The sequence below is a fragment of the Podarcis tiliguerta genome (genome assembly GCF_965153285.1).
Source record: "Podarcis tiliguerta genome assembly, chromosome: 5".
NCBI classification, from domain to species: Eukaryota; Metazoa; Chordata; class Lepidosauria; order Squamata; family Lacertidae; genus Podarcis; species Podarcis tiliguerta.
The window spans coordinates 43,066,614-43,092,647 of record NC_139538.1 but is presented as its reverse complement, the minus strand read 5'-3'; the positions used below and the strand labels follow the sequence as shown (position 1 = coordinate 43,092,647).

The 26,034-nt window shown below is 46.1% G+C and overlaps 1 protein-coding gene across 4 annotated transcripts in view; it reads left to right on the top strand.

Moving 5' to 3' along the window:
• Positions 1-22,764, top strand: part of SEMA4G (semaphorin 4G) — a 102,371-nt gene extending 79,607 nt beyond the window's left edge. For all 4 annotated transcript variants that reach the window (XM_083441532.1, XM_083441534.1, XM_083441533.1 and 1 more), the window contains 10 exons: positions 5,208-5,301; positions 5,940-6,053; positions 6,383-6,549; positions 10,473-10,642; positions 14,629-14,773; positions 15,562-15,784; positions 16,715-16,830; positions 19,159-19,313; positions 20,906-20,967; positions 21,613-22,764. In XM_083441532.1, coding sequence (XP_083297658.1) covers positions 5,208-5,301; positions 5,940-6,053; positions 6,383-6,549; positions 10,473-10,642; positions 14,629-14,773; positions 15,562-15,784; positions 16,715-16,830; positions 19,159-19,313; positions 20,906-20,967; positions 21,613-22,466 — 2,100 coding nt within the window. In that variant the 3' untranslated portion in view covers positions 22,467-22,764. The remainder of the gene's footprint in view (positions 1-5,207; positions 5,302-5,939; positions 6,054-6,382; positions 6,550-10,472; positions 10,643-14,628; positions 14,774-15,561; positions 15,785-16,714; positions 16,831-19,158; positions 19,314-20,905; positions 20,968-21,612) is intronic.
• Positions 22,765-26,034: the final 3,270 nt, after the last annotated feature.

Genomic DNA, 26,034 nt, shown 5'->3' with positions numbered 1-26,034 from the left:
CTTCCAGTTGTTTCATCTGTGCAAGCTTTGCCAATGACATCCGCCCCACCCCCTGCGTGCTGCTGTGGGGGTTCTCCTGACCCAGAGTCAATTGGGGGCACATGGAGGGAGGTGGGGGAGAAAGCCCTGTTGTGCAAGCAGAAGTCCTTGTGCAGGGCTTCCACTTATAGTGCTGGTTAGGTGACTCCTGCCCCAGGGTTAAAATCCCTACTCAGCCATGTGGTTCATGAATGATCTCGTGGCATTGTTGTGAGGGGTTAAAGGTCACCCTGGGCTCCTTGTATACACCATCCTGAGCTCCTTGGTGGGAGGGTAAGAATATACACTTGTACTAGATACATATTCATACTAGAGATATAATAGAAAATCATCATCAATGTAAGCTAGCGGCTGGATACGCAAAGGAGCTTTGATAAGCAAGCCATTTAAAGAGGGGTGATAATGGAGGTGTTATTATGAAGCTGTTTCTCAGTTAGCAGAACCCATCTTTCCTGAAACATTTGTTTTTGTTGCAATGTAATGGTTTTTTGGTTTGGGGACGCGGGTGGGTAAAACCTCAGTGCCTAGGACTTGCCGATCGTATGGTCAGCGGTTCGAATCCCCACGGCGGGGTGAGCTCCCATCGTTCGGTCCCAGCTCCTGCCCACCTAGCAGTTCGAAAGCACTTTTAAGTGCAAGTAGATAAATAGGGACCGCTTTATAGCGGGAAGGTAAACAGGGTTTCCGTGTGCTGTGCTGGTGCTGGCTCGCCAGCTGCAGCTTCGTCACGCTGGCCACGTGACCCGGAAGTGTCTTCGGACGGCGCCGGCTCACGGCCTCTAGAGCGGGATGAGCACGCAACCCTAGAGTCGGACATGACTGGCCCGTACGGGCAGGGGTACCTTTACCTTTACCTTAATGGTTCTTTAGGGACACGGGTAGCGCTGTGATCTAAACCACTGAGCCTTGGGAGCACCGCAACCCCAGAGTCGTTTGTGACTGGACTTAACTGTCAGGGATCCTTTAGCTTTTTTAAATGGTTCTTTATGTATGTTCAGACCCAAAAGCACACAGCTTTGGAGCTGTATGACGGACCTCCTCCTTCTGCCTCCCTTTTTTTGGATTTGGGGCAAGAATGGACTTTAGTAAAAAGTGTCTGCAGTTTGTTAATTTGTGTACAAGCATTTGCCTCTCATTTTATGAAGACAGACATTAATAAAAGGAAAGCAATAAAAAAGAACAGAGGGGCAAACTGTACCCTTTCAGTGATGGCAAGGCCTCCTACCTGAGGCACATCGCCCTACTAGTGATGCATGTGGGGAGAACCTTGTCAGTTTAGGCAACTCACCAGAACACTTTATTCTGATGATCGAGGACTTTAAACTCATACCTCTGCTCTGTTGCCAGTACTGCAAGTGACTTATTTGAACTTTCCTCTACCACCCAGTAGTGTTTCCTGCATCATGATTAAAGCAGCAGAGTCAAAAAGCTAAGGCTTACTATTTTGTTCCAAAACTAATTGTTGGAGCCTAGTGAAATTTCACTTTCCAGGGCTGGACCACCAATAGGAGAATGTCCAGGTTTGGCTTTGCCAATGATTGTTTTTCACCCAGAGTTTATTTTTTATTTAATTATTGATTCACGTCCCACACTTAACAATGCAATCCTTTGTAAGTTTACTCAGAACAAAGTCTCGTACAGATCAATGCTGCTCACTCCTAAGTAAATTTATTTAAGGATGCAGCCTTAGAATTCCAATAATGCAGCAGGTAGCTATTATTGTGATGTTTTGAGTGTTAGGGTCAAAGATCAGAAAGCAAGTATGTAGTCTTTTGTCATTGACACCAACACATGATATTTTAGATAAATTTGTCAAATGATAATTGAACATCTCTCTGGGAAATAAAGTGTTAGCTCTTCCAGAGTTAAAGAGTGGCCATATTTTCAGGAAGAGAGATTATAAAACCAATGGCATCAACTATTGGTCATGCTGGACAAAGAACATTGTGATTGATTCTGTAATCTAATTTGGCCGTTCTGCAGAGAGCATTCCACCTTTAGATTGATCACATTGGCTAGAGAATCTCTCTGTACTAGTTCCTCAGCATGTTTATGCAGGATGTCAGAGTCCCACCAGCCCTCATTCTTCGAAACATGTTGCTCCCCAGAGTCGCAGCAGTCATAGAAACAAGGAGGTAACATCCTTCATTGAACTAATCGTCTATACTGGCTAACAAAGATGCTGTTCCCCCTCCCCCCTCAATTTGCAGCCTCTAGGTACCTGCCACCTGTTCAAACAGTCATTTAGATGGATCATCTTCTATTTTAATAACACTTTCTATAATCCAGAGCTTGCCCTGGACAGCCTCATCTATCTTGTGCTCATTTTTGTGCCTTGCCACATTTCTGCATGCCATTTTTAGCTTCACTGCCCAATTGCCTCTCTTCCTGCATCTCTGTGTAAAAGACACTTGGGTTAGAACCAGTTACAGTGGCGCTACCCCAGCCTCAGCTTAAACTGTGATACATGTGTGACCTTTGAATAGCTTCTTCAAAGTAGCTGGGCTTTGTGAAGCTTGTCCCAGAGGTCTCCTTTCCAAAGCAAGCCGGGCAGCTTGAAAGAGAACACATTGATAGCATTAGCCTCATCTCTGCCTAACTGATGGCTTAAATCCATCAGTTAGGCTTGAAAATCTGCTCTGGCCAAGACATTTTCCACACAAGCTGCCTCCTTTTTATATCCATTATCTCTGAATCATACCCAAAGCCTACCTGTTATGATACTGATTGGGCCATAAGGATAGCTACCCTCACAGACTTTGCTGTTTAGCAGCCCCTTCACCCACCTCTTCTTTCTTGTTCTTTGCTTTACCAGTAGAGTTGTTCACTTTTTAAAAAACCACCAGTACCATACATCACTGATGGTTTCATAATTTCCTCTGTTCTGCCCCCCCCCCCCAGCACGGGTTTTCTTTATAATACCTGTTCTCAAAACTGTTAAAGAATTCTCTGCATTCCTGTTCTTTTCTTTACAAACAAACCCTCCACAAGTGCCTTGGTGCTCTCATCTGAGCACCCTCCAATGCATTAGTCTCCTGCTGGAAATAAGTTGTTTGGAAAAGAGCCCAGCATTTTTGAGTGATCTATGGATTCTATGAACAGCAGGAAAAGGTGCCATTTGTTAGCCAGCAGCAGGTTCTGCTACTCTCTGCTGTTGGAATGCTACAATCAACCACAATCCTCTTTTGCTATCTACCTTGCTTTTCAAAAAATATCAAATGGTGACCAACAGAGAAGCAAAAATAAAATAAAGATTAACTCTAACAAGAAAACAACGTAAGAGAAAACCAAAACAGCAGCAAAATGTAAAGCCAGTGGGAAGACCAAAAAGAAAGAAAACCCAGTAATAACATTAGATTCAGACTGATGCTAAAACACACACAAACACAGTCTCTCAAAACCCGGAGGTCTTCATGGACTGGTGAAAGGCAAGAAGTTCTATGTGCTCACCTGCCTTATCTTGGGTCAGCGCTAAGCTGAGGCTCAGAGTTCAGCATTTATATATTGGGATCCATGTTTGTATAGACTGCTCTCCCAGGTTAGTTTGCACTTTGAACTGCACACCACACCCAGAGCCAAGAATTATGGTATAATCAGAATCCTATCCAAGAAATGGTCCTGCTTCTTTTAGCTAAAAGTTCAGATCCAACTGACTGAAGCTCCCGAATCACTAAAAAATGAAATAAGAAGATTTGGACCTGATCCCTGGCTTGTTTTGTACAACAGAGGGCTACCCTACAAATGGAAAATTGAACAGGATCTCCTCCAAAGACTGGTGAAATTGAGCAGGTTCAGGTGGGAGGCGGCAGTGCTTAAGTTATCTTGGTCCCATCTATTTAGGGCTTTATGGTGAAAACCAGTGCCTTGAATTGCTCCTGGCAGCCAGTTGGCGATTCAGTAATTGGAGTTGTCTGACATGCACACTTAACTTGCTCCATTGGTCACGTAGATATCAAGACTTTAAATCTGAACAAGCATACCTAGGATCAGGCTTCTTCTTTGGCGCTTGGTATTTGGATTCCTTTTATAATCAGAGGGAGTTACTGGAGTTATTTTAGGAAAGTTAGGAAAGGCAGACATCAGTGAAAACATTTCCATGAAGTTGGAATAAAGCTATGATGCATTCCCATCAGTGTATGCGTTTCAGTGTAAATACACTTCCTTCACTGACACCAGCTTAAATGGGATGGGGTGGGGGGAGGAATCAAACATGAAAGAAGCACACATAAAACAAAGGACTGTTTATATTCTCAGTGGAGAATTGGATGGTTTGATTGCCCAAAATAGAAACTGAAGCAACTGGACACAGTTTATCACCACCTCAGTGCTTTGAATTAAGATAAGTGTGTATTTGTGGTAAGCTACTTTAGACACAGCTCACTGTGGAAAGGTGGCATATAAATAAATATTTCACCAAACATCCAGATTCTGTTGTGTACATTGTGATGGTACTCATGCAGGTTTCTAAATCAGTGTGATGCAGAGCACAGCGTTAAGTTTTGGAAGTGGCAGATGTTGGTTTTAGATCTGTGCTAAGCCTTGAACTTCCATGCCTGTGGCAGTCCAGTGGGTGATCTCAAGAGATTGTTGTGAAGATAATGATATAAAAATGGCAACAAGTTGTAATGCCCAGAGCATGAGTTACGAGCTGGCAGTCCCTGATTCACATCTCAGCTCATCCTTGAGTTTGTTGGCTCATCTGAGCTAAGCCGTTGTTCTCAGAACCTTGACCTCTCGTCTGAACATTGGGCATAATACCACCAACCTATATGACAAGCTGCTGAAGATTACTGCGGAATCGTCAACTAAGTGCTGAGAAAAAACAACTGTGCTTTTAAATGTACAGTGTGGATGTGGCCTAGACCTAGCAATCAGCACTACTGGAACTTCAGCTCAGTGGGAGACCCTTGGGCAATGAGGGTTGTGAAGGAATGAGAGTCTTTGCCACAAAAAGCATCCCATTGTTACCTTTGGAGAGCAGGATCTGACGGGCCCTGAAGACCTGTCTCTTCTCTTCCCTCTGAAAGAACTGTCCTACTTGTTTGTTTCCAAGTGGAGGCCTTTGGTCTATAGGATCATCAGAGGTATTGATTACTTTAATGGATGCAAGCAAATCCTGTGATCCCCTGCCCAGAGGTTGATCTGTTTCTTCTCTTTGTGTTCTGCAGGATACCAACAAGTTCACACTGCCCTCTCACTTTGAGGAAGGGAAGGAAAAATGCCCTTACGACCCTGCCCGGGGCTACACAGGTCTCATTGTGGGTATGTATGTGCTTTCTCCTCCATATAACAGTTCGGCTTGGAATCCAGCTGGAGTGGGAAGAGCAGGCAGTGCCTCCTTTGAGTGGGGGTGTGGTGCTCCAGACGAAGGCCATGCTCGCTCGTCATCCATCACCTGAGGGCCCACTTCATCTCCATCTCCCCCATCCCTTCCAGCACTTAAGTTTCCTTGCTCTTTTTGATGTCAGAGCAGCTGTAATCTCCCTGCCTGTGCAGCACCTCGGCCTCTCTAGCCACATGGTGCGGCTGCTTCTCTTCCACTCTAAATGTGGCCGGAGTCATAAACCAACCAGGTGCTGCTGCATGACAAAATGACAGGGAAGTCATGGGTAGGTGATGCTCTGGTTATTCCTCAATGCTTTCTTGGTGCCTAGCTCTGTAAGGGAGTTATTATGCACCGGCACACACAATGGCCAAAGTCAATAAATCTTGGGAGTGGGTGTGGTTGTTATCAAGGGTGTGCTCTTCCTGCTTAGAGCAAGTGCAGAAGGGTTAGCTTAACAAGGAAAGAAGCCTTTCGGGCCAAGCTTTGTTAGAGGGATATTGATCAGACACATCCGTAAGCAAAAGCATTCAGAAAACTGGCCTTTCCTTACTACTTTTGCTGCATTGTCCCGCAGATGGCAGTTTATATACGGCGACGCGCTACGAATTCCGCAGCCTGCCAGACATCCGACGCAACAGGCACCAGAGGATTCTGAAGACTGAAGAATCCCCCTTGCACTGGTTGAATGGTAAGCCCCACTAATCCCAGAGCAGTACCTCTGGGATCTCTTGTCTCTTCCCACACTGGAGGTGGAGGGAGTCTTGTGTTTGTAAGGCCCTAGGTAGTGGTAGTACTCTTCCCAACTCTAAAGCCAGAGTGTGTCCTATTCCACTGCAGAAAGGAGCCTAACTGACTCCAGTTTGTTCCTAGTTCCCCTCTCTGTTGCCTATCCCATAGCCATGACACCCAGGCTTGAGATCATTTAGAGTTGCTGTGTGAACACCATCTAGTGCCTCCTTTGGTAGCTCTCCCCTAAATATTGTGCCAACCCTTTCCCTCTCTCCTTGGTGTTTTCAGATGCTGAGTTTGTGGCCTCCGTGCTGGTCAGGGAGAGTGTGCGCAACCCTGTGGGCGATGATGACAAGATCTACTACTTCTTCACCGAGAGAGCAGGAGAGGAGAGCACTTCTGTATTTGACAAGGCACAAGTGCCCAGAGTAGCCAGGGTGGCTCGAGTGTGCAAGGTAAAGAGACTGGTGTGTTGGAAAAAGCTTGAGTGTGCTGAAGGGCACCAGGAGGATTAATTCAGAATTTTATCTAGGAGTGCTTGGCGGTAGTGGGGAGACTCTTTCTCCTCATTTAAAAATGCCCCTCTAAGCCCTATAGTTACGGTGTCATTAATTTAAAAGGGAGCTTGGGATCAAATGAGATGTGTCATGGAAGATCTCTTGCAGGACATCCTGATATCTTGGGTTAAAAGGAATTGTGGGGGTAAGCTTTGCATCAAGGATGTAGTCCTAGGCAAGGGTCCCCCCCCCAGCTGTTTCTCCCTGTTCTATTTTGACAGCTTTATCCCTTGCAAAACTATATGTAGGTTCCCCCCCTCCCGTCTTTTCTTTTTCTTCTCTCCCATGGCTTGGCAATATAGAAATCTAAACAATTTTTGAACAAGTCATTTCCAGTCTTTTAAAAAAATAACAGTTCAGAAAGGTCAAACAAAAACATTACTCTTGAAGTGGTGTTTATACACTGGACCTTTAGGGACACATGGCTGACTTTCTACATTCAAAGAAAAAGAACTAGGCTATGCAGATAAGTATCATCAAGCAACACTAGAAAAATCCCAGGTGCTTGGCTGCCCAAGTGCCCAAACATTGGATAATGGCACCTGGGGATCTTGAGCATAGAGCCAGCCTTGCATGGGACAGACTACCTCAAATGTTAAAAATTTAAAATCTGAATTACGCACACACACCCATCTCTGACATTATGTATAAAGAGGCTCAGGCAACTCATATATATGAATCAGTCACCCCAAGAAAGGCTATAGGGAGAGGTAGTAACTCATCCAAGTTATGAATGAATGAATGAATGAATGAAGACCCAAAGGCCCTTTTTCCTGGTAGGGTGACCAGATGGCTCCTGCACATTTAATAGTTGTGCACAAGAGAGAAATTCAGCAGATGCAGCTTGCTTTTGCACCTGAATGCTGCCTGTGCTGGCAGGTGATGCTCAGGCCTGATGTGTATCTTCAGTTAAAACTAGAGTTGAATATTTGACTGAAGGGAGCAGGGCCACTTCTTAAGCAAGATCCTGATGGGGTGCAGTGCACAGAGCAACTTGAGAGGTGCAGGCTGAAGTACAGTTTGGTCAGCCCAGTATGTAGCTGTGGAGGCTTGAGCCTCAGCTTTAGCCCTGCATGGACCTGGTGCTTTGCTTCAGCCACCTGTAGATTCCCTTTGCACGCTGCCAAGCCCTTTATTGCTCAAGTTCTAGATTGCAAAGCCTTATTCACAAGTTTTATCTGTGGCAAATATAACCATGATTATCCCTGTTAGCCTATTACTGTTCTATCCTGATTACCCTGTTGCGTCTCTTGAGATGGGTAGTGTCCATGGCTAAAACCCCTTTACAGCCCCTTTGTGTTGTTCACTGCTGTAGCAAAACTAGCTACTGGTGCTTAGGTGCCACAAAGCATCCAAAATGAAAGGAAGAGACAGTGTTGTACAGAGGGCTGAGTTTGGACCAGGGAGATTTGCAGTATGATCCTAACTAGGGTTGCCATATGTCCTCTTTTTCCAGGACATGTCCTCTTTTTCATGGGTAGAGTGGTCATAGAGATCCATAGTTAAAAGCAGATGTCTCTCTCCCCCCCCCTTCAAAATACAGCAACCCCAACATGTTTACCCAGAAATAAGCCTCACCAAGTTCAGTGGGACGTAGGAGGAAATACATGTGCTTGGGATAGAAAACCTAGGTTTCCTGCTCAGCCAGAAAACTTTAGAGTCCCTGACTCTGAACCTGGTCTATCTCACAGGGCTGTTGCAAGGATAATGTCAAATAGTCCCTTGGGCACTCCTTGAGAAGAGCTATAGCTCCAGTGCGGGGGAAGCTACCTAGATTTTTTTTATCTTGGGTGAAACCTCCAGAGGGGCACCATTGAGGATCTCAGCATGTGTGTTTGTTTGTTTGTGTGTGTGTGTGTATACACAAATGCACATGGGGAGTGCCAAACTGGGTCTTAAACCTGGGTGAAAGAAAACCTAGTTTTGCCCTTGCCTTGAGGGTGGTGGCAGGCTGGGGGGGGGGAGGGATGCAAATGTGATAAATGAAAAGGGCTAACCAAACCAACTGCAGTATACTGCAAGGACGAGCACTGAATCTCTTCTGCATGTGATGCCAGAGCACAAATAGCTCAGATAGAGGTGATACAGGCTTCTGTCTGTGCTCATGGCAAGGTGCCCTTGGCCCCAGAATGAGCCCTATCACTCTAGTGACTGCGGCAGTTAGCACTGGAGTTGGTGCTCACAAGGTTTTTGAGAGAGAGGCTTGTCAAAGCAGAAGTCCTTCCACTGGTTCTCCTCTGGGTGCTGCCAGCTCTGCCCAGGGCGTTGCAGTGAAACCCACGTTCCCACGGAGGCAATGCTGCCCACCCCCAACCTCTTATGAATGCAAGCCTCGGTGGCTTGAAAGCCAGAGTATTCCAAGTGCATCTAAGTGAGGGCAGGGCAGAGTCAACAAGGCTGCATGGGATCCATCTTTCAGCTGTTCTGACAGATGGTTCTGGGCCCTGGGAGCATCCAGGACTCTGCTTGTGGCTCTGAATTTATGCATCAGTCACCTTGGCTGGTTATACCTCAGTCCTTGTAACCAGGGCAGCAGCAGCAGCAAATTGGAGCAGGCAGGGAGAGAGAGAGAGAGGAATGGGAGAGTGAGCTTGGCCACGAGAGATTTAAGGAGCTTGAGATGTGTGCCTGATCACAAGGTTAAGAGGCTATTTGATTACTGCACATAAGTATGTTCCCAGGGAGAAAGCGCTGGGAGGGAGGCAGAAACAAGAGTCAGCAGCAGGATGTTAAAGCTATGTACAATCAAATTGGAAACCAGGTTCTTACGAACAGAAACAAAGCAACAAGGGAGATTAGCGCCAACCGTTTGTGAAAGGGATGTGCGCCATTACACCCAGAGCCCTGTGTCTTTGGCATCAGGTGTTGCTTGTTTTCTCCAGGGCCTGAGGCTTCAGTTGCATCTTGGAATGAGAACGGTCTTATCCGGAATACACAAGCTCCCTTGGCATTGTGCTCTGATCGCTGGGTTTTGTCACTACGGGGTGGGGGGGGGGAGGGGTGATCAAGCCTCTCTCAATCCTCCTCCAAACACTGGTCTTGCTGTGTTTGACTCACAGGGAGGCAGAAACACTTGCTTTCAGAAAGATCAGCCCAGATTAGTTACCCTGTTATAGCACTGAGAGATGTTCAGGGGGCTCGTTTTACACTAATTTTGAAAAAGTATTGAGCCTTTCCTAGAGTGAACTAAGTTGTTAATCCTGGTTTGTTAATAGGCGGTTGTTTTCAGATGCCATAAGCAGACCCATGTAGTTTCCCAAGTGATGTCCATTTAGATGATTTTGATGTAAATGTTTAGAAGCTGCTGATCTGTTTCAGTAAAGCTCCAACTGAAGATGAGTTGGAGCCATCCTAGAAGACCTTGGTCCCAGCTTGGAGCAAACCAACATTAGTGCAGAACGTTCTGTTCACATATAGAATTCCCTTTGTTTATGACCACAGTTTCCACAGGGGTAGACCTCTTGCAGCAAAACCAACAAAGAGCCTTGAGGCACATCAAAGACAAACACATTTATTATGACATAAGCTTTTGTGGACCTATAGTCCGCTTCATAAAATATATGAAGCAGAACATAGTCCATGAAAACTTGTGCCATAATAAAATAGTTGGTCTTCAAGGAGCCACAAAACTATTGATTGCTCATTTGTGCTTCCCTCCCCCACTGTCCTTGGGCTTTTCATGCATGGTGAAACTGTTCAAATGGGACCTTTCCATTGTATTGGAATCAGAGTTGGCCTTGTGCTTGGCTTTGCCTAACAGATATAAACTGAATTGGGACTTGGCTTTAGCCTCTGCCTCTCTTTCTTTTTCTGCATTCCAGAATGATATTGGTGGCAAGAAGATTCTCCAGAGGAAATGGACATCCTTCATGAAAGCAAGGCTGGCCTGCTATGTTCCTTACTATGAGGTACTGAAGGATGTTTTCAGTCTGGATGGTGGCGACTGGAGGAGCACCGTCTTCTATGCAACATTCACTTTATCAGCACAGTGGTAAGCCAAGCATGCTAACTGTGTGTTGGGTACTCAAGTAACTGTAACCGTTCCGAAAAGATACATGGAGTCCGTTGAATTACACAAGTTCCATGTGCTGCCACCAGCAAAAAAGACAAACTAAATGCTAGGGATTATTAGGTAATGGGACAGAACACAGCGCAGGACGTGTCATGGTACCCTTGAGTACTGAATGTGGTTCTCAATCTCCTGCCTGCTGCATTGCAGAGCTTGACTTGCAGTCTGGTGCAGGACACAAACAGAGCAGATAGGCTGTTCAAGCAAGGGAACCTGGCCTTGCGCATTTCAGCATTCCAGGGAGCATCTGCATTCACTTGGGCAAATTGGTTCAGTCTCTGTATTCCAAGGCAACAGGTATGGATTCACCCCACCTCTGAAAGGTTTTCAGTGCCTGTTGCGGCACAATGCAAACATACGCCACACTGTTCAAAGCCTCATAAAAGACACCAAAGGAAAATCAACTTGCATTGAATGGAAAGAAGGCCATTGTCAGTTGGTCCTCAGAGTAAAGAGGCTTTCAGCTGCTAAGACTGCGCTGGCTCTGCCAGTACCACTTGTTATATTCTCAGATACTTTTGCCCTCTGCTTCTGAGTGAGGCAGGAGGCTCACTCCTCTGTTTCCAAGGCTGGCCTGCCTGTGCTTTTAAGCTGGACGGGGTCCACTGATGCTTTCATCCCACCTGAGCTCCAGTCAGTGGTGTGATGGTGGATGGAGGCTTTCAGTTTGGTTGCCAGCAAAATCCTCCTTGCCCTTGTAAGTATTTTGGCACTTGTGACTGATTCCGTTTGCCTGAGTGTTTCTTGCTGAGGGCAAGGAACAGATGGGACACTCTGTGCACTTTGTGAGACAAAAGTCCTATTGGTGAGCATCCGTAGAATAGATTAATAATAGCTGCATATGCAGGAGGTGGTGTGGGATGGGAAGGGGAGTCAGCTTAGCATTCTGGAAGGGCTCACTTTGGCTTAATTGGGAGCAAGGGCCAAACTGTTCGCCATATGGATTTTAACCACAGCAATAGGTGCTGTGCAACTTCACTGTTTGTGGACTGAGCCCAGTCTGAAGTCATAGCCAGCCTTTTGCATTTCCTGTTAGTTTTTAATGGTAGTATGAATTTTAACAAGTTGTCCTCGGCTAATTAGTAGCTTTGCGCTTGTAACATTTATCAAGTGGAAGGTTCACACTGGCAGCAAGATGGCACCCACTGAGCTACCATCCTCATGAGAGGGGAGCTGAACATCAGAGGCATTTATTAATGAGCACTGGCCGTTACATCTCAAAGGCTATTGAGAACGTACAGGGTATTTTGCACGTGGCCTTTTCGGGGATGTCAGGGGAATGGTTAAAGAGACAGAACTGGGGCAGAAGTGGCAGCTGGTTGTTGTTATTATGTGACGGTGAAGGAAAACCAGGGGGCTTTGCAGGGCTGACAGTCTTCCCCACAGAATGACAGGAAATGAGGAAACCTCCAGGATTACACAGGAATATCCTGCTTGTGACAGAAAGTCATTTGACTCATTTGTCAGAGAAGCAAAAGCTACCACTTACTTGGAATCTATTCTCTTGATCTGGCTTTGCACTGAGAAGAATTTCAGAGAGCAGGGTGCGTAAAGGAGACCACTACCAAATCCTGGGAGGAGTGCAAAACTAAGAACTCACCATACAGCACAAAGTCCAGCAGGAGAAGCAAGCATTTGCAAGCATCAGCATGAATTAACACGACAGGGATAAAGGAGTCCAGTTGGAGATGGCCCAAAATATTTTGGTGTTTGAGAATGAAGATAAAAATGTTGCTACTGTGACAGCAATTTGCTGTTGTTTAATGGTACCTCCAAAATCTGCTGCCTGGGGCAGGCGGACTTCCCCTGTCTAATGGTGAATCCAGACTCCCCAAGTCCAGTATCTCTTGTGCAGAAAGGCCACTCAGGTGCAAGGTAACATTTTCCAAATACTGGCTGGAAGTTCATGGAGGGATAGCAGGAAGACAGATGCAATGATAGCCAGTAAGTGGTAGCAAGGACAGGTGTGAATTATTTGTATGTATACATCACTAGATTGTTTTTAAAAAAATACTCAAAGTGGTTTATAGAGAGGATAAAACAATGCTGGGTATACAGCTGCAGAGAGAGGGCAGGGACCCTGAGAGAGAGAGTCTTGTTCAGATACAGAATCAGGCAGAATACCAGAACTGGCTCCAGGTTTTAAAGGCCAGAGTGCCAGCTGGCAGGCCCCAGCAGACCTACCCGGCAGTGGCAATGGGGTAGCAAGTACCAGGCAGCACCACTGCAATGCAGTGCTGAGCAGCTGGGCCCATAATGATTCAGAGCAGTACTGCATTGGGGGGCATTGCAGAAAATTTCAAATAGGAGCTCAGATACAGCCTCCCAACAAAGGGGTGAGCTGCACAAGCCTTCTGCATAGGGAACTCAAGTGAGCCATTTCATCTTGGTGCAGGGACTGATTACTCTTCCAAGCTCCGCCTGGCAGCAGAGAGTGAAAGGGATTAAAGGTGTTGCCCTGTCACTCAGACCTTTGCACAGTTTATGGCACCAGAGCTTTTGGCTGCCTCAAGCAAAGGTTCTCAGAGGCAAGTGGAGTCTTGGGTAGCGGATGACAGTGCCTTGCATATCAGCTGGCCAGATGCACAGGAGGACAGAGCAACTGCGCTTTTAACTGTTGAGCAGAAGAGGGAAATTCAGGAGGTGTAGCTGCTGAAACTCCCTCTTCCATACAACCATTAAACTTACAGGAGCCCCATCCTCTTGTGCATCTGGACACTCCAGATCTATAGTGAGGTATATAAGAACTCTTTGCACCAGCAGCTGCTCCTGCTTTTTAAAATAACTTGTTCAATTACTTTTAATATAAACGTGTAAAACATTTTAAAACTTTTACATATGCATGTTTCTCTATCTCCATTCCAGTCGCCTAGCAGCTACTGGATTGTTTCTTTTGTTCTCCTTTACCAAAGTCTGCTAGTCTGGCTCCACCCACATTCTGCCAAAACATTAGAGCAGGGGTCAGCATCATTTTTCAGCAGTGGTCCGGTCCACCGTCCCTCAGACCATGTGGGGGGCCAGACTATATTTTGAAAAATATATATGAATGAATTCCTATGCCCCACAAATAACCCAGAGATGCATTTTAAATAAAAGCACACATTCTACTCATGTAAAAACACGCTGATTCCTGGACCGTCCGCGGGACGGATTGAGAAGGCGATTGGGCCGCATCCAGCCCACGGGCCTTAGGTTGTCTACCCCTGCATTAGAAAGTTCTAGGTATAGTCCCTATAAAGAGGCAGTGCCTGGGCAGCCAACTGCTCGAGAAAAAGGTTGCTAGAATGCTGCCTTACTGGTAGAAACAACTGCTGCTAACTGCTAGACTTAAGAACCCTGTAGTCATGACCTAACTCTCCACAGCCAAGATAGATTTTGCAGCTGATCTTGTGGCCTTTTCTTTTTTTTCCAAGGCTACTGCCAGTCCCTGAAACAAGAAATGTTTCCTGCAGAGAAGGGCAGGGGTGCTTCATTCATGCGCCAGGTTTTATCCAATCTTAGGCTCTAATCCGTTTATCTGAAATGGGAGAATAATTTTCCTGTAAGTCAAGTGGGCTGGTGACAATACCCAGGAAAGATGACTTTGTTGAGACATCTGGGTTTAGTTCATGAAACCTGCTCCCTGTTGGTCAAACCAGATGATCTTCAGATTCCTTGCGGCCCTATAGTGCTACAAGGATCGTTTTATGTCGAGGGTGGGGAGCATGTGGCTCTCCAGACTATAACTCCCATCATCTCTGCCCACTGGCTATGCTGCTTGGGGCTGATTTTTTATATCTGAGTTAAAGAGTACAGCAATATCTGGAGCACCACAGGTTTCCCATGCCTGGTTTCTGTGGACCCAGAGGAATTAGCAAGAAGTGGAAGGCTCTGGTCCTGTGCTATGACCATGTCACCATGTCTTTCAGGAGGAGCATGGAGGTGTCTGCCATCTGCAGATACAACATCTCTGAAGTGCGGGCAGCCTTTGAAGGGACTTACATGGAATACCAGGACTCCTCCCGCAAGTGGTCCCAGTACACTGGGGAGGTGCCAGTGCCCCGGCCAGGATCAGTAAGTTACTTACCAACTTAATAGCTCTTAAAAATCATTGATAATATTCTATTTAAGTCAGTTCGGAATAATGGCTGGCTTTTAGTTTTTGAACCTGAGTTTTGTTGGGTTGGTGCTGGAGGTTTTAATCAGTGTCAGACTTTATGGCTGGATTTTATCTACTGCTGTGTTGGTTTTTCTGATTTATAGTTTTACTGTTCATTTTAATTTTATCTATTTGTCTGGGTGCATGTCACCTAGAGAACAGTTTTTTATTAGGTGACTCATGCACAGAATAGCATAAATAAATAACATCTTATTTTGCCTCTCGTCTCAGATAAAGGAGGCGGGAGGTACTCTCTTCCTCCCAAGGAACACAAGAGTGCTCATAACTAAAACAGACAAGTAGAATCCCTAATATGCACCATTTCATACTGCGGGTGAAGGTTGAGGGCTCCCCTACCCAAAATAATCCATACCAGCAGAAAAGTAGAAGATGCTCCAATTAGGCTTTTCCCTGGCATTCTAGGTTTGAGTGAATGGGGTATATTGCATGTAGGGTTGTGTTCAGTCTCTTACCTGCAGAGTGAAATACAACAAGCCTGTCAACTGGTGTATCAGAAGGGGTATTTGTTTGTATGCTTTAGCTGTTAGAGCAGGGGTGGAGAACCTGTGGTCCTCCAGCTGTTGTTGGACCCCAGCTTCCATCAGTCTCAGTTAGCATGGCCAAAGGTCAAGGATAATGGGAGCTGAAGACCAGAAGCATCTTGAAGCTAGGTGTGCAAATAATGCCCATTTCTGCTCTGCAGTGCATCACCAGTCGGGCTCGCAAGAATGGCTACAACACCTCCCAGGACCTACCCAATGGTGTGCTGGATTTTATCAAGCTCCATCCACTGATGTATGAAGAGGTGAAGCCTGCGGATGGAGTCCCCCTGTTGGTGAAGAAAAATGCGGTTTATACCCAAGTAGCTGTAGACAGAGTCCGAGCCTTGGATGGGCGAGTGTATGACATGCTCTTCTTGGGAACAGGTAGGTGTGTTTGCATTCCCCGTGCATATCTAAGTGTCTGTGTGTCCTCATCTGTTAGGACAGAACACACATCTAGGGAGGTTACTCGTTGTTCTCACCCCTCTCAGCCTTGTATCGGAATGTAGAGGAGACAAAGAGTGCAACCCTGTTATGCTTTCTAAGCCTTCCAAACCTGTGTAGCTGTATCTGTGTTTTTTTTAAAGGAGAAACAGCTGGGGTTTCTGTATGCTGCAGAGCCTCCCTTTCCCTAAGCTGTTCCAGTGCCACTCAGTTCTAATTGACAGCTACTATGCTGTGCCTAACACTACTAAGCTGCAAACAGGCATACCTGTAAACAGGTATGGTTGCTTTCCTCCCTGCCCCCCAAGGTGAGCCTTGCTTTTTCTGGCTTTTGCTCTTCAAAGGACACAGAGAATCAAAGATTGATTATCTCTTCTTCTTCGCCCCTTTTCCATCACTTAGGCAGGCTTTGTGGGTTTTTGTCTCTCTTGCGAACATAAAAGGTTATATTCCTCTTAAGTTCTACTCCAAGTGATGCTTTTTTGATGACAAAACCGCAGCATCAAATCAGTTCTGGAAAATTGCTCTGAGAAAGGAAGAGGTGGCTTCATGATTGCCAGTGAGGTTCCACTATGGAACTTGGGCAGTTACAACTTTGTGCCTGTTTAGAATTCAGTTGAACTCCTCTCAGAACTACAAATCCCATTATTCTGGGGAGAGGAAAAGAGCAGGGAAAAAAGTGACAAAACTGTTGGCTCTACAGTGTTCAGGCACACTTCTGCTTCTTGAAAATCTGGAATTAGACAGATCCTCTCACTTGCCAACCAGACCCTACACAGGGCTAGCACCTTGAATTTTGCCTGCATGACTGATGTCAAGAATGAGACTGTGCGGGAAATTGCCTTTTTAATGTTTACTCCCGTTTAACAGGTAATGGCTGGATTCACAAGGCTGTGGTCATTGGTTCCATGGTCCACATCATTGAGGAGATCCAGGTCTTCAAAACCCCCCAGCCTGTGGAGAACCTTGTCATCTCTAAAAAGCAGGTACATGTGGCTTCGGACCCCACTCAAATGCTTTTGGTGAAGGCACACATGCACTGTAAAAAAGCAAAGCACCAACAAGGGTGCAGTAAACAAATGTTGGGAACAGGCCTATGTCAGTTGGAGAACCAATTCAGGAAGGTCTGGACTTCATTGCTAACCTGTGTCCTGCACACTTCTCTCTACCAAAGTTGTAAGATAGTCACATTTTCTTCGCACCACTGTAACAGGAAAGAACTATCCATATTAGCAAATGCTCTGTCAAGGTGTGGCTCCCCTTTGCACCTTTCACCTTGGAAGGGAAAAAAAAAATCATCAGCTTGTGGAACGTGGGTGGTGTTTTTCTTATGTATTCTGACTCTGTGCTGTCTCTGCCAATAGGCAGCACTCAATAAAACTGTGCCTCGAGGGTGTTTATTTGGCTTTGCCTGTAGCTAAGGTGGTTCCCACCCAGTGTCCAAAGGCCCTGTCATGCGCTGTCCTGCCTCGTTGGAGCCCTTTGCTCAGCAGTCTGGAGCTTGTTCCTCCACATTCCTTGCAAAGCTGCTCAAGTTTAAAAGTTTCCCTTTCCAGCTCCCAAGAAGGACTGCCATTTTTTGTGACTTAACAGATTCAATTCTGTATGCATGCCGCTTTTTCACCGTCCAAACCATGCTCAAGGTGGCTTACAACATAAATTCAGCATAACAAAAGGAGTCATAAATAAACAAAACATCAAAAAATACACAACCAAACTGGACAATTTCCACACAAATCACAAGGTCTAAAATAAAGATACACAAAAACCAACAGCAACAACCCACCCCCCACCAAGGCAACAAAACACCCCAGCCCAAGAGTCTGTTCAGCAGCCTCAGCTTTTGTCAGTGGAGTCAGTCCAGACCCCACCCTCACAGGCCAGGTGGGAAAAGGCTTGCAAGGCAGGGAGCAGGTCTTCCAGCCAAGATGCTTTGTGCCTCTATGACGACAGGCAGGAGGGGGGGGGGAATTACTAGATAAGAACCTCCATCCTAGCAAATGCTGCATCTGTTGAATTCTTCAGTTCCCATCAGGCAAAACAGCAACAGCCCTATTTGCAGCTCAGTCCCTAGTTCCTTTCTCAGTGTGACAGTGAAGGTTTATGCCTCCCTGGTACAGCTGTCAGGGGAACTTGTGTGATGTACTGCAGGTGGGATGATATTTTAGTACTATAATATGTGCTGTCAAGTGTGGTTCCGCAGGCTCCTCCGGATCTTGTTAAGACTACAATTCCCATCATCCTTGACCACTGACTGCTGGAGGTCATAGGAGTTGCAGTGCAGCTACATATGGAGGGTACCACATGGGCTAACACCCTTCCTGCTTTCTCTTTGGGCTCTTTTTCTAGGGCTGCCACTTTCTTGTTTTTTACTGGCTCTGCCCCAGTTCCTTGCATTAACCATCAGCCAGACATGCAAATATTTAGTTGGTTGTGTTTTTCTTGGCTTGGAGATAAAAAGGGTGGGGAAAGCTTAGCCAGGCAAACGCCTGCATGTCATGCTGCTGTTAAAGGGAAATAATGTAGATGGGACTCAAGGAGGGACTTTTCCTGGCCTTTGTTCTTTCTCTTTCATTTCAAGCATCTCCCTCCGAGTGGTCAGCAGGGAATGCAACTCTGCCCTCAGACTTTTTTTGATGTTAGGGTGGCTTTGGAGAGGCAGCTAATCTACGCACCAGGTGATGAACATGTACAGCAGTAGGATAGCCTTGAGCTGGGAAGGATAAATGGCTTCAGGGTGACCCCAGTGACTTACTCTGGTTCCCTGCTTCCCTCTGCTGGTCAAACACTGGTGCTGAAGCTACCTGTTACCAACACATGATATTGAATGTACCAGCTATAGCTGAGCCCAGCGTCTATAAAAATCCTGGCTTCCAGTTCTGCCTTTTAAGTCATTCCAAGGTATGGTCTGAAAGCCACCGCCTTGCTGAAGTGAAGCAGGTCTAGTCAGCGCCTGGAAGAGTGGCTACCTGGGAACAATGTATTTGCCACCTTAGGTTCCATGGCAGAAGAAAGGCAAGATATGAATGTAAGAAAAATAATACAGGGTTTTTCTGTGTATAAGATGCTCCCTATTTTTGGGAACTCCAAATTAAGAAAACACCCCTCAGCACTACCCGTGTATAAGACAAGCCCCAATTTTAAACCTCATTTTTTGGTTAAAAAACCTAGTCTTCTACATGGAAAAATACAGTAATTAACCTGGGCCTTGAAGCATTGCACCTTACATTGCCTTTCAACAGTTAATTGGATGTTTCAGTTCCCTGCCTTTGCATCTCTGCTGAGTGCATGTCCTGTCTTTTCTCTCTTTGCAGAGGAGTCTGTATGTGGGGGCTCAGAGTGGAATCCTGCAGTTACCATTTTCCTCCTGCAAGCGCTATGTCTCCTGCTTTGATTGTATCCTGGCCCGAGACCCATACTGTGGCTGGGATGGCGAGACCTGCAGAGAAGTAGCCGAGATGCTGGACAGGTAATTGAAAACTGACTACAGAGACCTGGAAGTGTATATAACACTGTGTACCTGTTACGGTGGTACCTTGGGTTAAGAACTTAATTCGTTCTGGAGGTCTGTTCTTAACCTGAAACTGTTCTTAACCTGAGGTACCACTTTAGCTAATGGGGCCTCTCGCTGCTGCTGCGCCGCCGGAGCACGATTTCTGTTCTCATCCTGAAGCAAAGTTCTTAATCCGAGGTACTATTTCTGGGTTAGCAGAGTCTGTAACCTGAAGCGTCTGTAACCTGAGGTACCACTGTACTTGCATGTGGAGTATACTTGTGCACAAACTGGAGCAGGGCGATACTTTTAAACCTACCCTGCTCTTTCCCCAAATGCTGGATATTTGGTTGTTGTTTTTAAACAACTGCCCATTGGGTGTGTTTGTCTGACTAAGGCAGCCAGTGTGTGAGCTCCTGCTGGCACTCCACATGACTGGGACACCAAGTTGCCTGGATGTCCCAGTCAGGTAGGTGCCCTGCATGCAAGGAGGAGCTCATACGTTGATCATGCTCAATGCAGCTATTAAAGAAAAGAAGACTTGAGGTGGGTTAAACATGTGCTCTCCACTCTGGTCTGCACTCAGGCATGTCCTACATATGAGTAATGCATGCATACAGCTTGCATCCAAGACCAATGTTTGCCAACACTTGGTGAAGCCAGGGCTCTGTTAAGGCACCACTAATGTGCTTCTGCATTGAGACCTATCCTACATTGAGGTTTATTGGATCAATGGAGTATTAGTTTGTGCTTGTTTGAGACTTAACAACATTCCTTCACTCTATCCCTCCCTATTGAAAGTGGGCATTTGACAGGACACCCCTGTTATTTGGCTTGAAACATATCAGGGCATCTCTCTGTCTCATACAAAACGGGTTAGGTTTAGTGGATTCTGATTTTGCAGGATATCTAAGAAGCTGTAGTCAGAAGACAGTAATAAGAATATATTCCAGAAAATATACATGCTTTACAACAATGAAAGTTTTGAGTGTGTGCACGCTAAAATATAAATCCATTACAAGAATCACAGCATAAATGTATAGATAGGGGAGGCAGTTAAATCCTATAGGTTGCTAAATCCCATAGGAACTCACTGAAAGCCTATTTAAATAAACATGCTTTACATTGTCCCCCCCCAAAAAAAAAAAACCCCTGCAAGCTTGGACTCAGATTGGGTCTTCCTTAGTAATACCTTCTCTTTAAGTCCTGGACTACAGCTGAGCAGCCATAGCTCCATACTCTAATTAAAGGGATCATGCTGAAGAGCTCTGTATTTTGTCGCTGGAATTGTCTGCTGGCTGTGCACGTGCCCTTGTGTGAGGTGACATATGCAGGTGACTCGGGAGGTTTCAGCAAAGCCTGCAGTTTGTGTATTGGATATTGTGCAGCTGTGCATATTGGGGTGCTTATGCTGGGGAGGCGTGCCTGCTGGAGCATGTAAGATTCTGCCCACAAGTGTATTAATGCCCACAAATTCCATCAGGCGTGTGCTGCATGCCGGTGAGATTGAATATCTTTGCGCTGCTACCTTTTCCCAGCTGATCAAGGTTTTGCTTATATTGGCTTAGGAGTCTGCTGATCCAGGACATTGTGCATGGCAATGTGGGCTGCTCGAACGACTCTGCCCAGGGTAAGATTCTGATACTGCCCCTTCTGGAAGCCTTGCCTCTGCTACCTTGGTCTGGTGCTCCGGGTTGAGAGAATGGATAATGATTCCTTCCTAAGGGGAATTGTTCATCTGTTTCCAACCTTTGCTTGCAAGAGGAGCAAGCTTCCCACCCAGACTCAAAGTTTATTTTCCTTAATTAATAGAATATTTCCAGCACAGGGTTATGTAAAACAACAACAGAAAAATCACAAGATTATGGACACAAAGTAGTGTAAATTAAGTAGAACATACATTTCTTTGCATTGTGGGTTTTTCTTTCATCAAAATTAAATGGGGGAAGAGAGAGCCATGAATGAGGGATGTTTTATGGGACAGTTTTGAATACTAACCTCTCACTATAGGGGCTGTGCCTATCCCAACTAAAGGATCTAAGCTTTCTAGAGGCTGCCCTCAGATTCCCTTTATTATCTGTACTTTTAAGGAGCGCTTCGCTTTTAAAAATAAAACAACCCTCCCCAAACCTTTGGGTGTCCCATCCCCCTCAGCTGGAGAGCCCAGAGTGCCTCTTCCAAGTATTAACTGGCACTCCAGTCTGACACCTGAATTGTTGCGGCTCAGGTAGGGCAGCACGTCGGTGCTTACTACGTGTGTTTGTGTCTCCTGCAGCCACACCCATGCAGAAGAACCGGACAGTGCTGTGTGGTGATGACGTTCTCCTGCCTTGCGAGCAGACGTCCAACCTGGCCCGGGCGACCTGGCTGGTGAACGGCACCAGAGTGCTGGCGGAGGACGGACAGGACCGCTTCCGCCTCGGGGTGGACGGGCTGCTGGTGACGGACACCCAGCCGGAGCACAGCGGGGAATACCGCTGCTACGCGGAGGAGAACGGCCTCCAGGCCCTGGTGGCTGCTTACACCCTGAACGTGCTCCCTGAGCGGCGAGTGCCACAGCAGGCATCCACCGTGTCGCACCCGTACTGGCACGCCGCCAGTGCCACTTACGGGGACGTGAGGTTCATCTACATTGCCGTCATCACGCTGCTGGGGGGGCTGTGCCTGGTGCTTAGCGTCGTGCTGCTCTATGTCTCCTGCCTGCAGAAGCGCAGGGGCAAGTACAGCCTGGGGGTCCCCCAGGCGCCCAGCGTGGAGCTGCAGACGGTCTCTTCCAATTGCCTGGGCAAAGGAGGGGAGGAGGACGAGGAGGAGGACCCGGGCACCTACCTGGACGGCTGCCTGCAAATCATCCCTGGGGAAGCCCCCACCGTGCCGTCGCCCTCCAAGGAAACGCTCCCCATCCCACCGCCGCCCCCTCCTCCGCTCCCTGCCGAGTTCACCAACGGCATCACCACTTTGCCCAGCATGCTGCGCAAGATGAACGGGAACAGCTACATGCTCCTGCGGCAGAATGAGGAGCCGTGCACCTCTCCGCTCTACAACTCCTTCACAGAGGAGCTGAGCAAGATCCTGGAGAAGCGGAAACACACGCAGCTGGTAGAAAAGCTGGACGAGAGCTCCGTGTAGGGCAGGGTGGAGGGCACAGGGAGCCCACTTTGCTGTGAACTAAACCCCCTAACTGCCCTCTGTGATTCCTCCTCCCCAGCCCAGCAGAGAAACAGTGTTACGACTCAGCAACTACCTCCGGCCGGCCCTCCGGAGCAGCCACAGGCTCCATGCTCATTTCCTTCTCTCTCTCTATCTCTCTCTCTTTTTTTGGTTGTTGTTTTTTCCGTTGGCGTTGATGGTTTGTTTTCCAATTGCTGTAAAAAAAGATCTTATTTAAATGGAATTATATTTATATATAAAAACAATGATCGATAAACAGGAGCCACAGCGATCTGTTGGGTTTGTCTGGGTGGGGTATATCAGAATGTGCCCTTGGCTTGTGTGGGGAATGATGCTGTCGGGCTGGACAGTGGGGTGATTAGAGGGTGGTTTCCTACCAATAGTTGCAACGGCCAGAAGGGCATCAGCAGTCATGACGAGGGGACAGGACGTGCAGCTGCCATTTCAAGAGGTAGGTAACAAAACTTCTTTGTTACACCCAAATTACGTCAAATTCAAATCACGTTTCAAATACAGCTATATAAATAGAATTAAGGGTATTTTTTTCTGAGCATCAGATATAAATGATGGCTATTGGTTAATTCTTCAGAGGTTGGGTTTTCCTTAGATGACATTAGGAGATGCTTTCAGTTCCTTTGGGGGTTTTTTGGGCACTATCACAGTCCACAACTTGTCAGTGTTGGCCCATAGCAAATAGTCTCTCTGCTATGGTATTAGAGGGGCTAGGCAGCTGAATGGAGAAACCTTGGTATATCACAACTAATGCCCAATAGCTTCTTTAAAAACAATTTAAACTATGGCTTACAGCCATAGCTTAAACTATGGCTTACAGCCATACAGCTTTTGAATGACACCTTGCTGGTGCAAAATAACTGAGCTGTTTCATCCAAACTTTGCTGTTTGCTTATGTGAACTTGCAGGGAAACAGTGCCCTCTGCTGAAGTTGAATTGCAATTTGTTCATACTCTCTCCCTGAGAGCAAAGTGTTTGTCTCACTGTCATTTCACCTGTCTGGCAACAGGCCTCCTGCAAGAGTAGTGGGTGAGAGGACAGGTTTCAGTACAACCTTAATAGTCTTTAGAAAGTTTAGTCTTGGCTTCTCCAATGTACAAGAATAGTTGTTTTGCTCCTGGTCTGAACTAGCACGGGTTTCTTGCTAAATCTAGATCATGGTTTCTCCCATCTGAAATTATTATTGCTTTGTCGAACTGGGGTAAGGGGTAAGAGTGACATCCCCTAATACAGTGGTACCTCAGTTTTCAAATGTCTCCGTTGACAAACATTTCAGTTTACGAACACAATAAACCCAGAAGCATGCGGCTTCTGCTGAGTGCAAGATCTGGAGGCCTAGCTGTCGGAAACCATGCCTTGGTTTTTGAACGTTTCAGAGGTCGATTGGTCTCCTGGAATGGATTACGTTCAAATCCCGAGGTACCACTGTATTCACAGTTGTGTAAGGCAGCCCCATTCCTAATGGGTGACTAGAGAAATCTCTTTCATAGAGCTCATAATGGTACCCTAAGGACTAATCAAAAGAACCAGCAATGTCTGGCTGTGCACTGCCATGGGCAAGCACTGGTGTCTGAGTGACCTGTGGGTGAGAAATGACAGGGAAGCAGGAGTAGAATCTCTTAGCCCAATCCATCTGCAATACAGGGCAAAAAACCCACTAGTCTACATACCGCAGAGTTTAGTCTTGTAAGGATATATTTGTGGTGCACTTAAGGAAGTTCTTGTCACTGTCATTGTCTCTCATGATCTTCTATGAGCCTTTAGGAAATCTAATTTATGTGTCATTCACATAGCATTGGTACTGGAGACCCAGTATAAATATATCATGCATTTCAGACCTAGAGGGAGAGTGCCACAGGCTGCAGTGTCATTTATGACATCTTACACAGCCTTGCTTTCAACCCAATGGACACTTAACACAGTGCTGCTCTTCTCTGCCTTGGGTTCTATCATAGAATTATAGTTGGAAGGGACCTTGAGGGTCATGATAAGGTTTTCATTTACATGGGATTGGGGGAAACTCTCCACCTTCAATCCTCAGTTTCCCTTTCCCAGCTCTGTAGTATCCTTTTTGGTGAGACATGCAAATTATACACAATATTCTAAATACACGCACACTACTGTTTTGTGTTAAGGGCATTAAGATACTTTTATTTTCAGTTGGGACTGGGAGACCCAGCATCTGGCGGCACCAAGCTGGGAAAAGCTGTTTTTACACTTGTACATTGACCCTCTTTTTACTGTTTTGATGTCAAATCACACCCTTTTTAGAGAGATCCCTTGCAGGGCTCTTTGCAATCTACTTGGGTTTTCACCACTCTAAACAACCTGATGTCATTTGCAAACGGGGGGGTACCGAGAAAGCCATCCGGTGATTATTAGGAAGGCTTCAAGAGCATTTTCAATGCACTCAGATTATACAAGTACAGAAATTTATGAGTGAAAGTTTCAGCATCTTCAGAAACTGCTTTAGTTTTAATAAAAGCAAGTTTCTAGTCTTTGTGACTGCTAATTACATTAATGTTTCTCACACAATACAAAGCTACAATTTGGTACACACTTCTTCTACACCTGAGCATGAGATTTTAATAGCTAATAGTCAAAACATCCAATACAAAGAATCTCTGCTAATAATGGTCTTCTCTCCAATCAAAAGAAACCAAACCACATGCAAGACAGAACACAAGCATAGGGACAATCCCCTTGATACAGTAAGGGTTGTATACAATGCTTCTTGTATGGAGTTCTGCTCATGCAGTCGGATGTCCCCTTCCTATCTCTGCACGCCCTCAAAATCCAAGGTGGTCTTCCAACCCTCTGGGGCAGATTCTGAGTATGGGGCAGGGGACAAGGGCTGCAGGGGAATAGAAAATTCCATTGTGCAAGCACATGCCTGTTAACAGTAGCAAACGGCATTAAAACAAGGCTCAAACAGGAGAAGGAAGCAAGCCAGGAATTTATTGATCACTGGGACAATACACCAGACAGATTAGGAGGTTGCTGTTCAGAATCTTGAATACTGATGTAATCCTGGAAATAAGTCCCATTGAACGGTGTAGGACTACCTGATAACTAAACCTTCATACGGAACGTGCATATGTGTGTGTGTGTACTGCCCTTCACCCAAAGATTACAGGGTGGTTCACAACATAAAAATATGTTTGCAGATGCAAGCTGTATCTACTAGTGTAATGCAACAGAAATGGAAATCCAGGAGTTATTTTCATCCATTTCAAGCAGTTTCTTTTTGCTGGTAGTTCAGAGTCCTGCCACTGCCATACATCTTATGAAGACTGAAAATATGGCATATGAAGAATATAGGTTGGGTTCAATCTTGCGCTCAGTGGAATTCTGCTTGCACTGGAGAAAGCAGGTGGGGAGGCAGTTTTTACTAACGGCCTTCTCCCTGCGCCCTCCCTCATAATCTGTTCTAGAGGTTTGAGGGATCCCCCCAGAACAGCATGGGAAATGCTCCACTGGATCCAAATTTCTTCCATTAATAGAAGACATTCAT